The 17,870-nt window shown below is 35.1% G+C and overlaps 1 protein-coding gene across 1 annotated transcript; it reads left to right on the top strand.

Moving 5' to 3' along the window:
* The first annotated feature begins 1,544 nt into the window (after positions 1–1,544).
* Positions 1,545–9,331, top strand: LOC129887495 (NADH dehydrogenase [ubiquinone] 1 alpha subcomplex subunit 6). The gene is made up of 2 exons (XM_055962613.1): positions 1,545–1,854; positions 8,961–9,331. The coding sequence occupies exons 1-2, from the start codon at positions 1,642–1,644 to the stop codon at positions 9,144–9,146; spliced, it is 399 nt and encodes a 132-aa protein (XP_055818588.1). The 5' UTR covers positions 1,545–1,641; the 3' UTR covers positions 9,147–9,331.
* The last annotated feature ends 8,539 nt before the right edge of the window (positions 9,332–17,870 follow it).

Raw genomic sequence — 17,870 nt, 5'->3', positions numbered from 1 at the left:
AAAAGAAGGTGCCACCACAACTTAAGGGCAAGTTTTACAAAGTGGTGGTTAGACCAGCTATATTATATGGGGCGGAGTGTTGGCCAGTTAAGGTATCTCACATTTAAAAGATAAAAGCTACTGAAATGAGAATGTTGAGATGGATGTGTGGGCATACCAGGAGCGACAGGATTAGAAATGAGGCTATTCGGGACAAGGTAGGAGTGGCCTCGATGGAAGAAAAGATGCGGGAAATGCGACTGGGATGGTTTGGGCACGTGAAGAGGAGAGACACAAATACCCTAGTGCGGAGGTGTGAGAGGTTGGCCATCGATGGTTTCAGAAGAGGTAGGGGTAGGTCGAAGAAATATTGGGGAGAGGTGATTAGACAGGACATGGCGCAGTTACAACTTACCGAGGACATGACCTTAGATAGGAGGGTGTGGAGAACTCACATCAGGGTAGAAGGCTAGTTCATAGTCTCGTTATTCTTTCTTTTTAGTAGGCGTATTAGCGCACTATAATTCCGTGTGGTTCGATTTTTGGTATTATCTATTATTTTCTGTACTTTGATTTGCTCTATTTTACCTGGGTTGCTTTCGTTAGTTGATTTGCCATATCGCTTTGTACTTCTTATCCTTATGTGACTTCTTTTTATGATTTTACTGAGCCGAAGATCTTTCGAAAACAGTCGTCCTACCTTGGTAGGAGTTAGGCCTGCGTACACTTTACCCTCCCCAGACCCACGTTGTGAGATTTTACTAGGTTGATGTTGTTATTATTATTATTATTATTATTATTATTATTAGCAGCAGCAGCAGCTTGTTTGGTACATTTTTTTTTATGACATGTATAACTAATGCTCTATTGTGTATTAATGTTTGCATTACTAATACCATGGATTTCCAAGTATTAGTAATGCAAGGGGATTTAATGCTTGCATTATTATGATTAAAGACTCAATTACCTCTCAAAACCCCTTTTAACATATTTCTCATTATAATTGTTAAGAATATTTTTATAAATAAATATTTTTTAATACACAAAATCAAACAATACATAAAAAATATTTTATATATAATTAATACAAACATTACTAATATAAGCATTATTAATATAATATTATTTTAATACACTCTACCAAGCACCACTTAAAATTATAATAGTGGAATAATTTAGAACCATAGCAAACTACGCCTTTGCTTCTATGAGCCCGTTTGGATGGGCTTAAAAAGTAACATTTATGTATGAAGTGTTTTTAGAATTTTGAAGTGCTGAAAATTATTTTTATAAATAAGCAGTTGAGTGTTTGGATAAAAGTGCTTAAATGAGAAAAATGATGTGAATTTTAGGGTTAAAAGAATAAAATGATAGTTTGGGAATTTAATTAAAATATAAGGGATATAAAAGTAATTTCTATGGTCAAAGACACTTAAAAAAAAAGTTAGGAATTCTAACTTTTTATTTTTGACTGAATTTAAGAACTTTATGACTTAAATTTAATATTAAGTTGTTTTTTACCAAATTAAAGCCCATCCAAACACAGGCTCTATATAGTTTCCCCCAGAGTGTTGGATTTTTATCTTTCTCAAAGCATTTCCTCTTTTCTCAGCAAAGAATTGACATTTTACTTGTTCAGTGAAGGCAGAAAGAAATCTAAGAATGGCCCATATGCTGAAGAATGTTAAGGTGCCACCAAACTCCGCCAGTTTGGAAGAAGCTCGCGCTCGGACCTTTGAATTCTTCAGGATGTGCTGCAGATCCATCCCTCATGTAATGGATATCTATAACTTGCACGATGTCGTTTCCCCATCTCAACTCCGTTCTGCGGCGGCCGCCGAAGTTCGCAAGAATGCCAATGTCACTAACCCTAAGGTATCAATCTTAAATATACCCTGTTCCGTTTCGGATTTGAGACCCACTATGCTGGGGAATTAGGCGATATTTGATTCAATTAGAGAAAATCTTGTTTTTGTGAATTGTGGTATGCTAAATTGAATGCTTTCTTTGGGTGCTGTAGTTGTTGTGATATAAGGTATTGCTTATATTTTTATAATCTGATTGGAAAATACGGTGGAAAAGATGTTGGTTAGATTGTCCGAAATTGTTTCTGCTCCGTAAAGTGAAAGACAAGGAAAACAAAATTTGAAGCTGAGTACAAACGTTTCTTAGTTTACTTCTCATTTACTGTGGCGTTTTGTTAACATTTACATTTCGTGAGAAAGCTATGACCTTTTTGAGTCTTAATGTGTTTCTTTGGGTATAGTAATTTTCATTTAATTTTTGTTGATTCAAGGCAAGAAAGGGGGGAACAACGGGGAGGGAAGAGGATTTAGGAATAGTGATGGAAGATGGATTTTGTGCTTGACTTTTAAAATTCCACCTTTAAGATACAATTGAAATGGACATTCCTTTTAACATCTTTCTTGAAGAGCAATTAGATATACGGTGTTTTTGGTGTGTGCTTGCTGGGACAAACTTTGTTTCTCATTCCAATAGTGCGTTTTATTAAATATTAATTCCCAAAAGGAGATGCTAATGCTCATAATTTGGAGTTGAGAATCATAAGAATTGTGCTAATCTGTATTAACTTTAGTTTAAAGTTACTCTTATATTGAATTCAAATATAGGATTTAAATCTTAATCTTTTGTTTTGAGCTGATATTATGGGCAAGATTGTATCAATTTTTGTTTTAACTGATAGACGGATGAATCAAGTGTGTTTTAGTAGTTGTGTTGACACATCAGAAATTTGGAGATTATTCCTTTGGATCAAAATCATGTTTGAATTTTTTTACTCTTAGTAGTACTACCTCAGGTTTTGGTGAAATAAATTCGTTTAGATGGTTGATGACATTTAAATTAATTAGTTCTTGGATATACTGATTGTAGGATTACATAAACTTGTGAAAGTGATAGTATTGTTTAATATCACGAGATCTACAGCTACTTATGAAGGATCAAGTGCATATATGGGCTTGGACTGATGTTAGAACTGACAAAACTGTGGGTTAGGAACTGGTTCAAGGTCTGGAAACAGTAAAGTTTGCTGCCTTCTATGGTTATGTGTCCACGGTTGTTCTTCCTTGTTGGAAAACATTTACAAAGTAGAAAAATGATTCATTTTCTGTAAAAGTAATTTCTGGCCAACAAAATAAGCTTGGGCTATTTTGTTGTTAGATTAAGGCCTTGTTACTAAGCCAACAGACAACTTCCGGCTACTCTTTGTGTATCCTCATGACGCCATTTTGAATGTTATCTTCTAATCAAAAATCTTTGATTATTACTTACCTTCTAGAGCTTGGTTCATTCTTGCTTTATGATTGTATTGTATCTCTTGATTTTAGTATTTTATCATTTCTCGTTGGAAATGGATAGAAGCAAAATAGCAGGCATGTTATATAATGATCATTCTCAACCAAGGATAAAAAATCTATTCCTCCTAGGGGACGAGAAGAGTCAAATATTAAGGCAACATTTGATTAAAAAATTTAAAGAAGAGTTATTGCAGAAAACTTTTCAATGTTTTGCAAGAACTGTTTTTCAACCAAACAATCCGTCATGGATTTATTTTGAAAGGTTCGACGGATTTATTTTGAAAGGTTCTCATTTTCTCAGGAGGTGGAAAACTAAGGAGAAACTATTAGAACTCTTCTGTACCAGCAAAGTTAAATGAGCATGACAGATATATGAGTATTCTCTCTCTCCACAGAATGGAAAGATAGGTTATTATAATCCCAGAAATGGCTTTAAATATAGGATGGAATGAGATAGCTTTTAAGATAGAAAGGTTCATTAACTTCCCCAACCAACAGATGATCGAAGAGCTTCCCAAAATATTTAAAGAGGATTACCCTTTCTCCAGAATAGTAGGTGAGAGTAAATGGCAATCCAATACCCTTCACGAATCAATAGTCATGTCTAGCGGAGGAGATATTCGCATCACAGAGTCTCCCTGGTAAAGGGCAATGGTGTATTCAAAAGATGCATTGTTGGATCTTTTGATGAGGGGAATATAGAGATATCCACTCTGTCAGACATCAGGAGATGGACTACTCTCATATGGGAAGTTGTGTTCTAGAATTATATCTACGAGATGGATGGCAATATGTTCTTGTTTGAGTTCCCAAACAAAAATGATAGTTCAGGAGGAGTGGAGATGGAAGAAGGACAATATTTTAATCTTGGCGGAGCCCCATAGTTCGATGTGCAACATCCTCTCCGAATTCAAGCACCACATGGATTCGAGCATTAGGCATCCCTCTTTACCTTTGGTCACTGGAGATTTTCATCGAAATTGGGAACCTTTGTGGTGGATGGGTATCCAGACTGTAGAAGAGAGGACTGAAAAACCTTTTAAAATGGACAAGAATACAAATCTCAGGTGATGGTTGGACATGCCCCAACGAGGTGACAATAGAAAAAGATGGATTAAAGTTTTATATTCCTATTTAGATAGAGACAAAAGTTTGATTTGAACTTTTATTGCTGAGATGGTGAACTCTAGCAAAGAGTTTTGGATTTGAAGCTTTCTTTAGACCGAAGGATAGAATGTAATCGCAAAGAAGAAAAAGAATGGGAAGCATGTAAAATTCTGATGAGGTACAATTGGCGCAAGTGGGGTGCCCAAGGACACCTATCAAAAATTCAAATCAGGACTGGAGGTCACCTGCAACAGACATGGAGGCATGTAAAGTCTTCTTTCAGCAATTGGACCACTACAAAAGACCCAAAGTCTTTAAAAATGGTTTGGGCTTGACATAGTAGCCCAAGTCATTTTTAATGACTTAAAGGTGTCACAATTTGTAGGAACCTTATATCCTTTGGCAGAAGAGGCAAATAACTTCGATACTCGGGCGATTTTTGCAGAAAGGAACTCGACATTCGAAAAAACAGGAAATTGTCGAGGGAAAGCTCTAGATGTAGGCAAAGAAGACATGCAGGAAGAGGACACATCCAATAATATCGCAATAACTTTGAATGATGATTCTTTAGCAGATGGGGCACAAGTACCAAAAGGGCAACCTATCACAATGATTACATAAGAAGAAACATAGATTGAAGAATTGATGGTGGAAGACGCTAAACGACTGCAACCTGATTTTGAGCTTAATTCTTCAAAATGAGATGGCGACAACTATACCTAGGTACAACAAAACATGATTAAAATGGGGAAACCTTTTAGGGACACCTTCCAGGGACATGAAGAAGAAACACTGGAGCTACTAATGCAAATGGATAGATGTAGACAATCAAGCAAGATGGAGACTAAGAGCCTATTTGGATTGACTTATTTTAGGTGTTTTTTTTTTAGCCAAAATAGCTTTTAAGCAATTTTGTAGTGTTTGGGTAAAATAAAAAAGTGTTTTAAGTACTCATTTTTAAGACAAAATAACCAAAAAAAAACATAAAGTATAAGCTGATCCACACAGGCTCTAAGGGCTTAATCAAGAGGTCTAGATACCAAGGGACCAGGAACTCAAGAGGCTGGCTTCTTTTGATGTGAAATTTAAAAGTGAGGGGAAGAGGGTTGTGGGGAAAGAAGGAGATCTTTTGTAATGAAGTTCAAATTGATGTCATGGAATGTAAGGGAATTTAACAATAGGGATAAAAGAAGAATTGTGAAGAGTCTAATTTACAACTGTAATGCGGATATCATGACTTCCGGACTCCAAATTCAAGGTGATGTAAAAGAGATTATCTATGACTTACAGGGAGGGAGATGGGTGAATCTTGCCTGCCTAGAAGCTAGTGGCACTAGAGGGGGAGTTCTAATGATGTGGTACAGTAGAGTTTGGAAAGGAAAGACCCTGAAAATTGGATCATATACTTTAACTTGCAAGTTTGTGGCACTTCTACAAGATTTTGGGTGCCACATAACTGGAGTATGCACTCCAAATTACAGATATAAAAGGAAGCATGTGTGGGAGGAAATAGGAACAGTTAGGGGTCTGCCGGATGGACCATTGACTGTTTGTGGAGATTTTAATGTCACAAGGTGCCTTTCTGAAAAAAAAAGTTACTGCAGAAGGAGAACTCCAACTATGGAGAATTTTCTCGGACTCCATTGAGGATATGGACTTATGGATCTTTAACTGGAAGGGACATCATGTATACTTCAAAAAATTTCCACCCCATGGAGTTTTTGAGTAAAGTTACAATGCAACCTAGATAGCTTTGATTTTAAAGAAGACTGGAGCAAAGGAATTGAGAGACTTTAGACCCATAAGCCTTGTAGGCATTGTCTACAAGATACTCTCATAGAGAGGCTAAAAAAAAGTTATTGGCAAGTTGGTGAATATTCGACAGATGGCTTTCATCAAGGAAAGACAAATAATGGATGCCGTTTTATTTGCTAATGAAGCAGTGCATTCTAGAATCATACAGAAGAATCCAAGAATATTATGTAAGTGGGTCATTGAAAGGCCTATGACCATGATGCTCTCATGTATGGGTTTTGGAGGAAAATGGATTAAATGGATAAGCTATCGTATCTCAACTGTTAAAGTTTTCAATTCTTATCAATGGTTCACCTGAAAGATTCTTCTCACCTCAAAAGAGATTTAAGACGGTGACCTCCTGTCCCCTTTCCTTTTTATTTTAGTAATAAAGGTCCTGAATAGCATGATTAAGGTGAAAAGAACCCGTGAATATCTCAAAGGTTTTGAGATGGCTACAAACTCAAGCCTTAATGCCAACTTGGAAGTCACACATCTTCAGTATGCAGATAACACCTTAATATTTTGTGATGCTGAAAAGGACTAACTAAGAATTCTGAGAAGTGTTTTGGTGTTGTTTGAAGGAGTATCTTTCTTTCCACATAAACTGGAGAAAGAGTCACATGTACCCCCATCAATGTGAGTACCTAATATGGAGGAGCTGACTATTATTCTGGGTGGGGAAGTAGGAGCACTACCTACCACTTATCTGGTAATGCCTGTAGATGCCAAATCAAGGTCCAAGAGTATTTGGATTTAGTGGTTGAGAAGTGTGAAAAGAAGTTAACTAGATGGAAATCATAGTATCTGTCACTAGGGGGCTGTTACTCTCATTAATTAAGTATTGGATGCACTCCCAACATATATGATGTCCATCTTTCTTATCAGATGGGATTGTAGAGAGACTAGACAAGCTCATTAGGTTTTTCTTTTGCAAGGAAATAAGGACAGAGAAGTATTCAATTTGGTCAGATGAATTAACCTAAAGTGGATTAGGCATCAAGAACCTAAAGTTGTAGAGCAAGGCTCTCAGATTGAAGTGGTTGTGGAGGTACTCACAAGCATCTCAATCCTACTTGGGAAGCATTATTAAGGCAAAATACGGTGAGGACAACAAATGGATGACCACGGAGGTGCATACTCCTTATGCAGGTAGGTGGGTAGTCTGTGGAAGTCCATAAGAATACTTTGGCCTTTCATGACGAATCTATACAATTATCAAGGTGAACAATGAGTGTCACTTCTTTCTGGGAAGAGTAGTGGTGGGCTCTGGATGTTTAAAGGACCTATTTCCTGACATCTATGAGTTGGTTGTGCAACAACAGAAGAATGTACTTGAAACTTGGACTCCCCAAGGATGAAACATTCGGTTTGGAGGAATTTCAATGATTGGAAAATAACGACACTGAGTGAGTTCTATAGGCAGCAGGAAGAATTTGAAGGCATACAGGAAGGAGTAGACAAATTATGGTGGAAAGAAGACAGCAGGGGCATTTCTAAGGTGAGCTCAACATACAAATTCTTGATGCAAGGCAATCAACAGTTGCACCAATGGCCATGGAAGCACACATGGAAAATGAAGATACCCGCCAAAAGTTGCATGCTTCACTTGACTATTAGCAAGGGAAGTTCTTTTGACTCAAGAAAAACTTAAAAGGAAAAACATTTCTCTTTGTTCTAGGTGTTACCTATGTGGTGAAGATAAGAGGCTATGACAGTCAGCCATTTATTTCTAGAGTGCAAGATTACGATCCAGCTATGGAGGATATATGTTAATCTTTAGAGGCATTGCATGGGTAATGCCAAATAAGATTACACATGTATTATATAGCTGGGAGGAGGCCAGAGCAGGAGCTTGAATTGGCCATATCTGGTGACAATATGGAAAGAGGGAAATTTCAGGTGTTTTGAAGACAATAGCAATGCAATACAAAAGATAAAAACTGAATTGCATTAGACTTTTTTGTTTCTGGTGCAAACAGATTTACCTTGGAGACACTGATTTTATCATATAAATATCCTAGGTTCTTGTTAGATTTTGGATCAGTTTTCTTCTTTTTGATATGATGTAAATATGGTTTTCAGTACAACCTATATACTGTTTTAGTCAAATATACACAACTGCTACCTTCTCAAACAATCAAAAGAACTCCTGCACCTCTCAAATATCATGGAACTTCAGAATAACTAGAACTATCTAAATACATCTCTTTTCAACTAACAATTTTTTTTCCAAAACACTTATTTCAACAAATAATCCCGATGGCTTAACATTTGGACATGCAAGATATCAATTGTATCTGTACAAGTGCTCGCATATCAACATATACAAGATCAGCAGGCTTAACCACTTGGCTGTTGTTGATAGATAAGGAGCTGTGTCTAACATAATTGTATGTGCCATCAACCATTACAATGTTCTTGATTCCCATATCCCAAGTGGTGTCATATTGAAGAAGATCTTGATTGCACAATCCAAATGTTAATGTGAACTTCTGCACCCTTGGTCTCTCATATAACAATATCCGGCTCTTCAACCCCCAACCCGAAAAAGTAAAATAAGGCAAGCAAAATCAGAGATCTACTAGGAACAGTTTACACATTTTTATGGAAGTTGGACCCACAGGATTTTCTCGTCAAGGCACTCAGTGATAGTTATCGTACTTTCATGTGAATCCACTTGTATTCCTATACCGTTTCATTCATATTACTAATAGTGAGGCAGTTCCATACCTTTTCCTCATTATACTCATCTTTATACAGGTGATTGACATGCTGCTGTTCAAGGGCATGGAAGAGTTGATGAACATTGTGAACCAGTCAAAGCAGAGGCACCACATTGTTGGCCAATATGTTGTAGGTAACCAAGGTCTTGTGCAGGATGTTTCAGCCAAAGATCGGGATGCATCCAATTTCCTGAAAAAATTCTATAGCAGCAACTACTCCTAGATCACCTTTCTGTATGAACTATGCCATGTGTTTCTGGTGGGTAAAATTCACAATAATGATGAACATGTACTTGCATCTTACACTTGGATACACATTTGTTTGTTTTTTTCTTTCTTTCTTTAATTGAAGAGGATGCTCCGAGTCAAGAACCACCAATTGAAAAATTCTTTTTTTGATTGGTAAAAGTGTTCTATTAGTGCTATGCAACAAGGGTCTGAAAGTATTTAAAGGTGTCACCAATTGAAAAGTTTAAGATTCCTAATTTAGGATTCTGTTGATTTGATTCTCTTATGTTATGTTGCATGCTCTGTTTAAGGGTTCTGCCTTTATAATACCTATCACTTAATAGTTGTGACTTGTGTCATTGCTGCACCAAAGGTGTAAAGCCTAAAGGTCCCTAAAGTGGGAGAAAATTATGTGAGACAAAGTTCAAATCTTTAATAGAAACCACAAACTAAATGACCTCTTTCCATCTGCCCTAGTCTTGGAGGATAAAATTTTATGTTATTTGTGTTGTTGGTAGGTAGCAGCTACATGATGTAACAGTCGTGGTGTGTTATTTATGTTGCTGGCAGGTAGCATCTACATGATGTAACAATCGTGGTGTGCGTAAGCACCATTGCTGTCGAAAAAAGTATAATAATTGTTTCGTTACTGTCAAAAATTCTGTAAGGTAGAACTTGCCGTGCTGCACAGGGTAGACTTTTATGATTAGTAAGAGTTTCACTAATAAATTCTCTAGTTAGAAGACTTTTCAGTTGCATGACATGGGCTGATGGTCCAGGAGTTGATGGATTTAAGAGAGCACTCCAAAAGTATCTGAATAATTTCAATTTGGCAATTCTTGGTGACTTTGCCCACCTGAAAGGAAGACGTAGATCAATGAACACATTGAAATACATGTAAAAGTTTGATGATGAACAGTGGTGAACTGTTTAAATTCAAATCAGACTCTCTTTGTAGTGTTATGAGAGTTCGAAATTAAAAGGGCCAGTTGAGTTTCTTTTTTCTTTTTTCCAGAGGAGACCCACAATTTTTATTCAAAGGTGAAAGAGCCTCTCTTAGAATTAGAGCATGCAACATAACATAGAAAATCTGTAATTATAAAGGCAGACCCCTTTGGTAAGCTACAAAGACTTGGTAAGATCACTGACCTGCCCCTTGTTATACGTACACCGCGGAGAAAGTCATTAAAAATAAATGCATAAAAGCAAATACAGTAATAGCATGTCCAATAATTGTACACATCACATCTCAATATCTCAATCAACAATGTCACCTATGCATTTTAATAGACTATCCATAAGGCAAAACGTTATCTGGGTTGGTCTATGCATCTAAACCACCATCCATAGCCTACACTTATCTCATTAATAACCTAAATAGGGGTGACAATTTTAGTCCATATAAGTGAAAGAAGTCCATTTAGACCCATATTTACTTAAATGGATTACTCATATATTACTTAATAAGACAAAAATATAATATATATTTACTATACATAACTATAATTTGAAATAATTTCCATTTGTAGCTAATACTTTATAAATATAGTTATACTAATGCCTCTCGCTCTCTCCTCTCTCTCTCTTCTCTCCTCTCTCTGCAAACTAACAAAAAGTCTCTTAGTCGGCGATTTCTATTTAGGATAAATTATGTAACTAGTCAAAAATTTTAACTTATTTATTGAAACTAGCTACACTTTAAAAATATTATTAAAAAGAACAATAATTTATATATATATATAGCAAATTAAAGGTATCCTAATCTAATTCCTAAATTATTTCAACTAAAACCCACGTATTTGGAACCTAACAATTACCCACATTTTCTCTCATTCTATTTCCTCATTCCATTCCCTCCATGTTTCATTAATAAAATTTCAACTCTCACTTCTCTCTCATCAAAAGGGCACGACTTTTTTTCCAAAAATTGTTAAAATCCTTAAGAAGATATATATCACAATCCTATTGATTCAGTTAAGAAATTTTTCAGCATATATCTTTCATGATTTTATCAGGTTTTTAGGGTTTTGATTTGTATATTTTTTTGTATGATGTTGTTCTATATTAAAATTGTAATCGATGTTTCTAATTGTTGTTGTATTCATTGAATCTATACAAATTTTTGTGTATTTTGGTGTTTAGAAATCTCTCCATTATCAATTAGGGTTTTAACTAAGGGAGAAACACTAAAATTGAGTAAGAACATACCATTAATCCAAAAAAAATGTTGGGTTCTAAAGAAGTCGAAGAACTTGTTGAAGATCAAATTGAAGAAGAACATAACATTTTTTTTATTCACATAGCATTTGTATTTTGTTAAGAGTATTGTATTTCTTTTTTAATTTGTATTCATATCAATTTTGTTTGTGAGCTATTTTTCTTCACATAACATTTGTATTTTATTAAGAATATTGTATTTATTTTTTAGGTTGTATTCATTACAATAGGTATGCCAATTGGTTTGGGATTTTTTCACAGTCTATTTGCATTTTTCAGAATATTGTATCCTTTATCAAATTGTATTCTTCACAATATTTATGTTATTTTGTATTTATATTTAAATATAATTTTCATGTTGTATCTTGCATACTACATTAGGTTTTTTTAGGTAAAACTTGTATTTATTTGTAGGTTGTATTCATTACAATAGTCAATAGGTATGCCAACTAGATTAGGATTTTTAAGCATATCTGTATCCTATTTTTTCATAATTTATTTGTATTTTTTCAGAATATTGTATCCTTTCTTAAATTGTATTATTTATATTATGTATGCATTTGATTTTATATTTATTTAAACATCTTTGTATCCATGCATTCTTATCACAGTCTATTTGTATTTTTCAAAATTTAGTATTCTTTCTGAAACTGTATTCATTCAAGTTTATAAACGGTTTCTATTTGTATTCAATTCAATTTTAGATGTAGTATCTTGAATAATACATTGGTCTTTTTTCATGAAATTTGTAATCATTTTAAAACCAATGGCTTTTTGCATTAAATTTATTCGTTCTTCCTCATAGGTTAATTCAACAAAACTCTTGACACAACACCTTTTAGAGTAAAACACGAAGATCATACTTGAAATACGACGACAATTCTTTTATGAAAGAAATAGATCTAGTGTTCAAAATGACCTAACGTGTTGTTACAAATTGATGACGATCTTTAATATTTCAGCAACAATATTTGATGAACTGAATTGAATCCGAGGAAGAAGGATGATTATCAATGGAGAATTTAATCCAATACAAATTTTCGGTCGATTATTGTGTTTCAGGAAGAAGAGGGAGAATCTCCTATTTTGAAACTCCTAATCTTTGTAACGTACAGATTGAGAAATTTAAACAATTTTACCTATTTTGAAAGATTCTTTTCCCTGATTTTCTCTAGTCAATTAAATCTTATTTGTATTCTGTTAATTGAAACTTTTTAAAAAAAACACATAAACGGGTTTAATAGCAAACTAAGTATAGCTATTTTAAATAAAAATTGAAAGTGCAGCTAAATGATCCTATTAAATACTAAAATGTTGTTGTTTTGAAAATTTTCCCAAATTATATTCATAACTTAGTTTTAAATGTATTCATGATAAGCTTTCCTACGCACAATTTCTTTTCACAAATGACTACTTTTATTTAAATTTCTACACATCTGTATATACGTTTTTATACACACATCCACTTACTAAATTGTATTCTCAGAAACCTGATGCTAGAATTCAGGTTTTGTCATTTAATATTTGGTGTTGTTTATACTGAATGATGTGGCTTGCTTTATGAGATATGAAAACATAATGCATATCTCTTGTTGCGTTAGTGTACTAATTTTCCAATCTAAGTTGTACATTACCAACCTCCAATGGAGTTTGTCCATGGAAAAAAAAGAAAAGAAAAGAAGAAAGTATTCATTAATATACCTAATTGATTTACATCAATTAATTGAATACAGTAGTCTTTGATACAATTGTATTCATTGATACAAATCAATTATGCTCATGATGCAATTATCGATTGAATATACAATTATCAATTAGATATATAAATTAATTGAATCTCTCTCTTCTTTATAATAGACTTTGATACAAATCAATTATATCAATTGTATTCATGATATAATTGCGGTCAGATATACAATTATCGATTAGATATACAAATCAATTTGTATCTCTCTCCCCTCTTTATAATAATTTTTGATACAATTGTATTCATTGATATAAATCAACAGTATCAATTATATAAATGATACAGTTATCAGTCAGATATACAATTATTGACTAGATATACAAACCAATTATCTCTCTCTCCTCTATCTTTCAAATTTGGCTCGCCTCTCTCCTCCCTCTTCCAATTTTGCTCACCTCTCTCCTCCTTCTAATAGCTAGTTCTTGATACAAATTAATTGTGTAATTTTTTCATGATCCGAAATTGGGTGTGATGGAAGTCATCCTATCCCATTAGGACAAGGCAGCCTAAACCCAACAATTATGGAGAACAATGCAGAAATACTAAATAGATTAAATAAACATAAGTGGAAGACTTAAATAACTCAAATAACCCCCAACATTTGATTGTTACGTGTACAAATCACAAATATATATGAAATAAAAGATAAGTACAAGTCTCAAATATCTTTGTATCTCAAATAGAATAAAGCATAAGTAAAAGGGACAAGGGAGATCGCCGGAGTCAATCAACTACCTCTCAAAGTCACCTGGAAGCCTTGGAGGATAACAGATAACTCAAACATACTGTCTGGGCTCGGAACCTATACAAGTGTAGAAGTAATGAGTGAGTACAAAATAACATGGTATTCAGTAAGACAACTAATAAAATTAGACAAATCTAATAGAATACTGAAATTCCTTTCATCACAACCGAACCTCCATGACAATACACAATTCAAATAAGTCCCACATTCTCAGTTAAGTCATCACAAGATAGAAGTCACAAGTATCATCTGAATCATACATAAGAGTCAATACACCACACATAAGTATGCAAGGATGCTCATACATAATCAATAATCGAGCACCAGTCACATTCATCGGAAATGGCTTCGGCATCACACTCTCTCGAAAATGACCTCGGCAACACATTCTCGCCAAAAATTACCTCAGCATCACACACTCTGGCTGGTAATGACCTCGACATCACACCTCGCCGAAAATAACCTCAACATCACACTCTCATCAAAACAAACCTCAGCATCACACATGTACATCTTATCACAGTGTTCAAGAACAAAATAAAATTTGGCATGTTCACACAATAATAAGGAAATGACAAATTCAAGTAATTCATAATCACAATGAAGCTATCAGAACATATCATAAAAATCCACATCAATATCAAGATCATGGCATTTCACACTTTTCCATCACAACCATAGAAACACATTGTCCTTTCATTAAATCCATTCATTTATTACGGTCAATTCAAGTGAATAAATAACCCATCAACTTCTTTCTGTTACTCCCCAATGCACACAAGAAAGGAAATTCAAAGATTCTAAAAATTTATAGAGTTTTAGAAGTTCACCTTCCTTAATCAAGTCATGATTCAAACAACCATTAAAGTCTTCCCCTTCTAAATATGAAACATCAAAATCCAATCAAACAATGATTCATAATAATATTCTAGAACTAACGACACAAAAATCACAAAAATTCAGGCAAAAGGGTAAAAAAATGATTCAAAATTCTGATTCTAAAAATGAGGTTCAATTCAAGTAATTTTTACATGAAAACGTCCCTCAAGGCATTTCGAATCCATTAGAGAAAACTATTTCAAAAATGGAATTGAATTCAACTCATAATCACCATTTTTCATTAGAAAACTCAAGTTCTTGAAAATCTCAAATTTGCCAATCAAAATCTCAATTTTTGGATACTAAAACCACATTTGATAATGGGGAATTAAAGTTTTAGGGAAAATACACTTACTCAATAAATTCACAGCAAAATCCTCTTCAAAAATCACACCAAGAGATGTTCCAAAATTTAAAATAGTGAAAATGGGGTTTAACCCCGAAACCTGTCCCAAAAAACCTTTGATGTGGCTTTTGCAACCAAGTGTTGCTTTCACGACATTAGCTTAAGCAAACCCTTGGTCACTTTCACGAAACCCACAAAATTGGATCCTTTTTCTTTTGCAACAGGCCCTCCGCTAAAGTGAGGGTTGCTTTCGTGATCAGCGATCGCTATCGCAAGGCCCTGCACCAGAACACAAAAACTAAATTTCAGCCCACTCTCAAACTTCCAAAAGGACTCTTGGGATTCGATCAAAACCCCGTACACCCAAACCATACATGCTACCCTACTAAATTTGACATTCAGATTCAATGAAATTGTAAGAATTTGAATTTGAGGTCTCCTTGACCAGAAATCCGTTGAGTCACACCTAAACTAAACTCTAGTCTCAAAATATCAAATCAAGTTTGGGACGTATGAAAATTCAACCAAGGCCACCTAAGCCAAAATTCATCACTCAGATATAGTGGAGTCATTGGAAATTCATTTCGAGCTTCAAACTCTGGATGTTGATCAAAGTCAATTCTAAGGCCAAAAACTTAATAATTTCCAACTTAGGACCTCAAATCCACGGTACAACCCCAAATATGATTCCGACAACTCTCCTAGATCAATTTTTATATTTTGAAGCTGATGGAATCAACGTAATTCTATTTCAAGACTCGTAACTTCAAAATACACCATAAACCATTATTTGGCAACTTAAGCCTTTCAAGGTTCAAAACTTTCCAAAAATTAAAACTTTTCAAGGAATTACAAAAACCAACTTCATAAACTAATCAAATATGACTCGGGTCAACTATTGGAAGGAGTAAAATGGTTATTTTATAAAAATTTCCAAAAATGACCTTTATAGTCATTACATTATCCACCACTAAAAATCATGTTCGTCCTCAGACATAAAGTAAGGAAAAATGCCTAAAGCCTTAAAAAGCTGAGGATATATGGCACACATGTCAGCCTCCGTCTCCCAAATCACTTCTCTGATTGAACGGTGCTTCCACTACACCTTAACTGAAGCAATCTTTGTGATCCTAAGCTTACAAATCTGCCTTATCTAGAATAGCTATAGGCTCCTCCTCAAAATTCAGATCTGGACCTAACTTTACTGAATCGAGTGATAATACATGGGACTCATTCGTAACATACTTCTAAAGCATGGAAATATGAAATATCGGATTCATAACTTATAAGCTTGGTGGCAAGGCCACATCTTCGACTAACCCCAAGATCTCACATGGCCAATGAATCGAGGGCTGAGCTTTTCCTTTTTCCTAAAATGCATCACGCCCTTCATGGGCAACACTCGGATCCATATATGATCACCTTCCATATACTATAAGGGTCAAACTCTCGGGTCTACATAACTCTTCTACCGACTCTAGCTGTCAATAATCTACCTTGAATCATTCGAACCTGCTCCATGGCATCTTTAATCAAGTCTATATCTAAGGAGTTCATCTCAGTCGAATCAAACCACTCGATCAAAGATCTACACCTTCTGCCATACAATGCCTCAAATTGGGCTATTTGAATACTAGAATGATAACTGTTATGGTACGCAAACTCTTCTAAGGGAAAGTATTGATCCTATCTAGCACAAAAGTCAATCACACAGGCTCGAAGCATGTCCTCTAATACTTGAATCGTCTACTAGGACTAGCCATCAGTCTGAGGGTGGAAGGGTGTACTCATATCCAATCGAGTACCGAACCCATGCTGTAAAGCCATCCAAAAGTGAGAAGTGAACAATGAACCTCGATCAGAGACGATGGAAATAGGCACCCATAAAGTTAGACTATCTGACTAATGTAAAGCTTGGCTAAATCTCTGTTGTATACTTCACCTGAATTGGAATGAAATAGGCAGACTTGGTCAGTTTATCAACAACCACCCAAATAGAATTATAACCACCCACGGTGGTAGGTAGACCTACAATGAAATCCATAGTGATCCGCTCCCACTTTCAGGTAGGAATGTGCATCCTCTTAGACATACCTCCAGGTCATTGGTGCTCACACTTGACCTGTTGACAGGTTAAACATTTAGATAGAAAATTTGCGACATCCTTTTTCATATCACACCACCAGTAATACTGGCTTAGATCATGATATATTTTTACCATTCTCAAATGGATAAAATACCGAAAACAATGAACCTCTTCTAAAATCAACCTGATGAAATCGCCCACCTTGGGCACACAAATCCTACCTCCGATTCTCAAAACACCATCAAATCAAGTATGGCCTTCTTGGACTTACCTCTCAACACTTATCTCGAAAGAGACAAAACTTTTCATTCTCAAACTAGCGCTCTCATATCTGCACAACTAAGGAAGAACGAGCCTCAATAAAAGCAATCAAATCACCACTCTCCCCCTAAACTTGCAATTAGACAAGGCTGTTGGCTAGACTCTGAACACCTCTAGATAAGGGTATCCTATCAACAATGATCGCGATGAGACTTTCCATACTAGGAGTCTTCCTACTCAAGACATCGACCACCATGTTGGCCTTCTCCAGACGATATAGGATATTCATGTCGTAGTCCTTCAGGAACTCAAGCTAATACATTGCCTCAAGTTCAGATCTCTCAAACTAAAAATATATTAAATACTCCGATGATTGGTGAAGACCTCACAATGTACCCCATACAAGTAGTGTCAACACAACTTAAGCACAAATGCCAC

This window comes from Solanum dulcamara, chromosome 4, assembly GCF_947179165.1.
Source record: "Solanum dulcamara chromosome 4, daSolDulc1.2, whole genome shotgun sequence".
Taxonomy (NCBI): Eukaryota; Viridiplantae; Streptophyta; class Magnoliopsida; order Solanales; family Solanaceae; genus Solanum; species Solanum dulcamara.
This window is presented reverse-complemented; position numbering and strand designations above follow the sequence as displayed.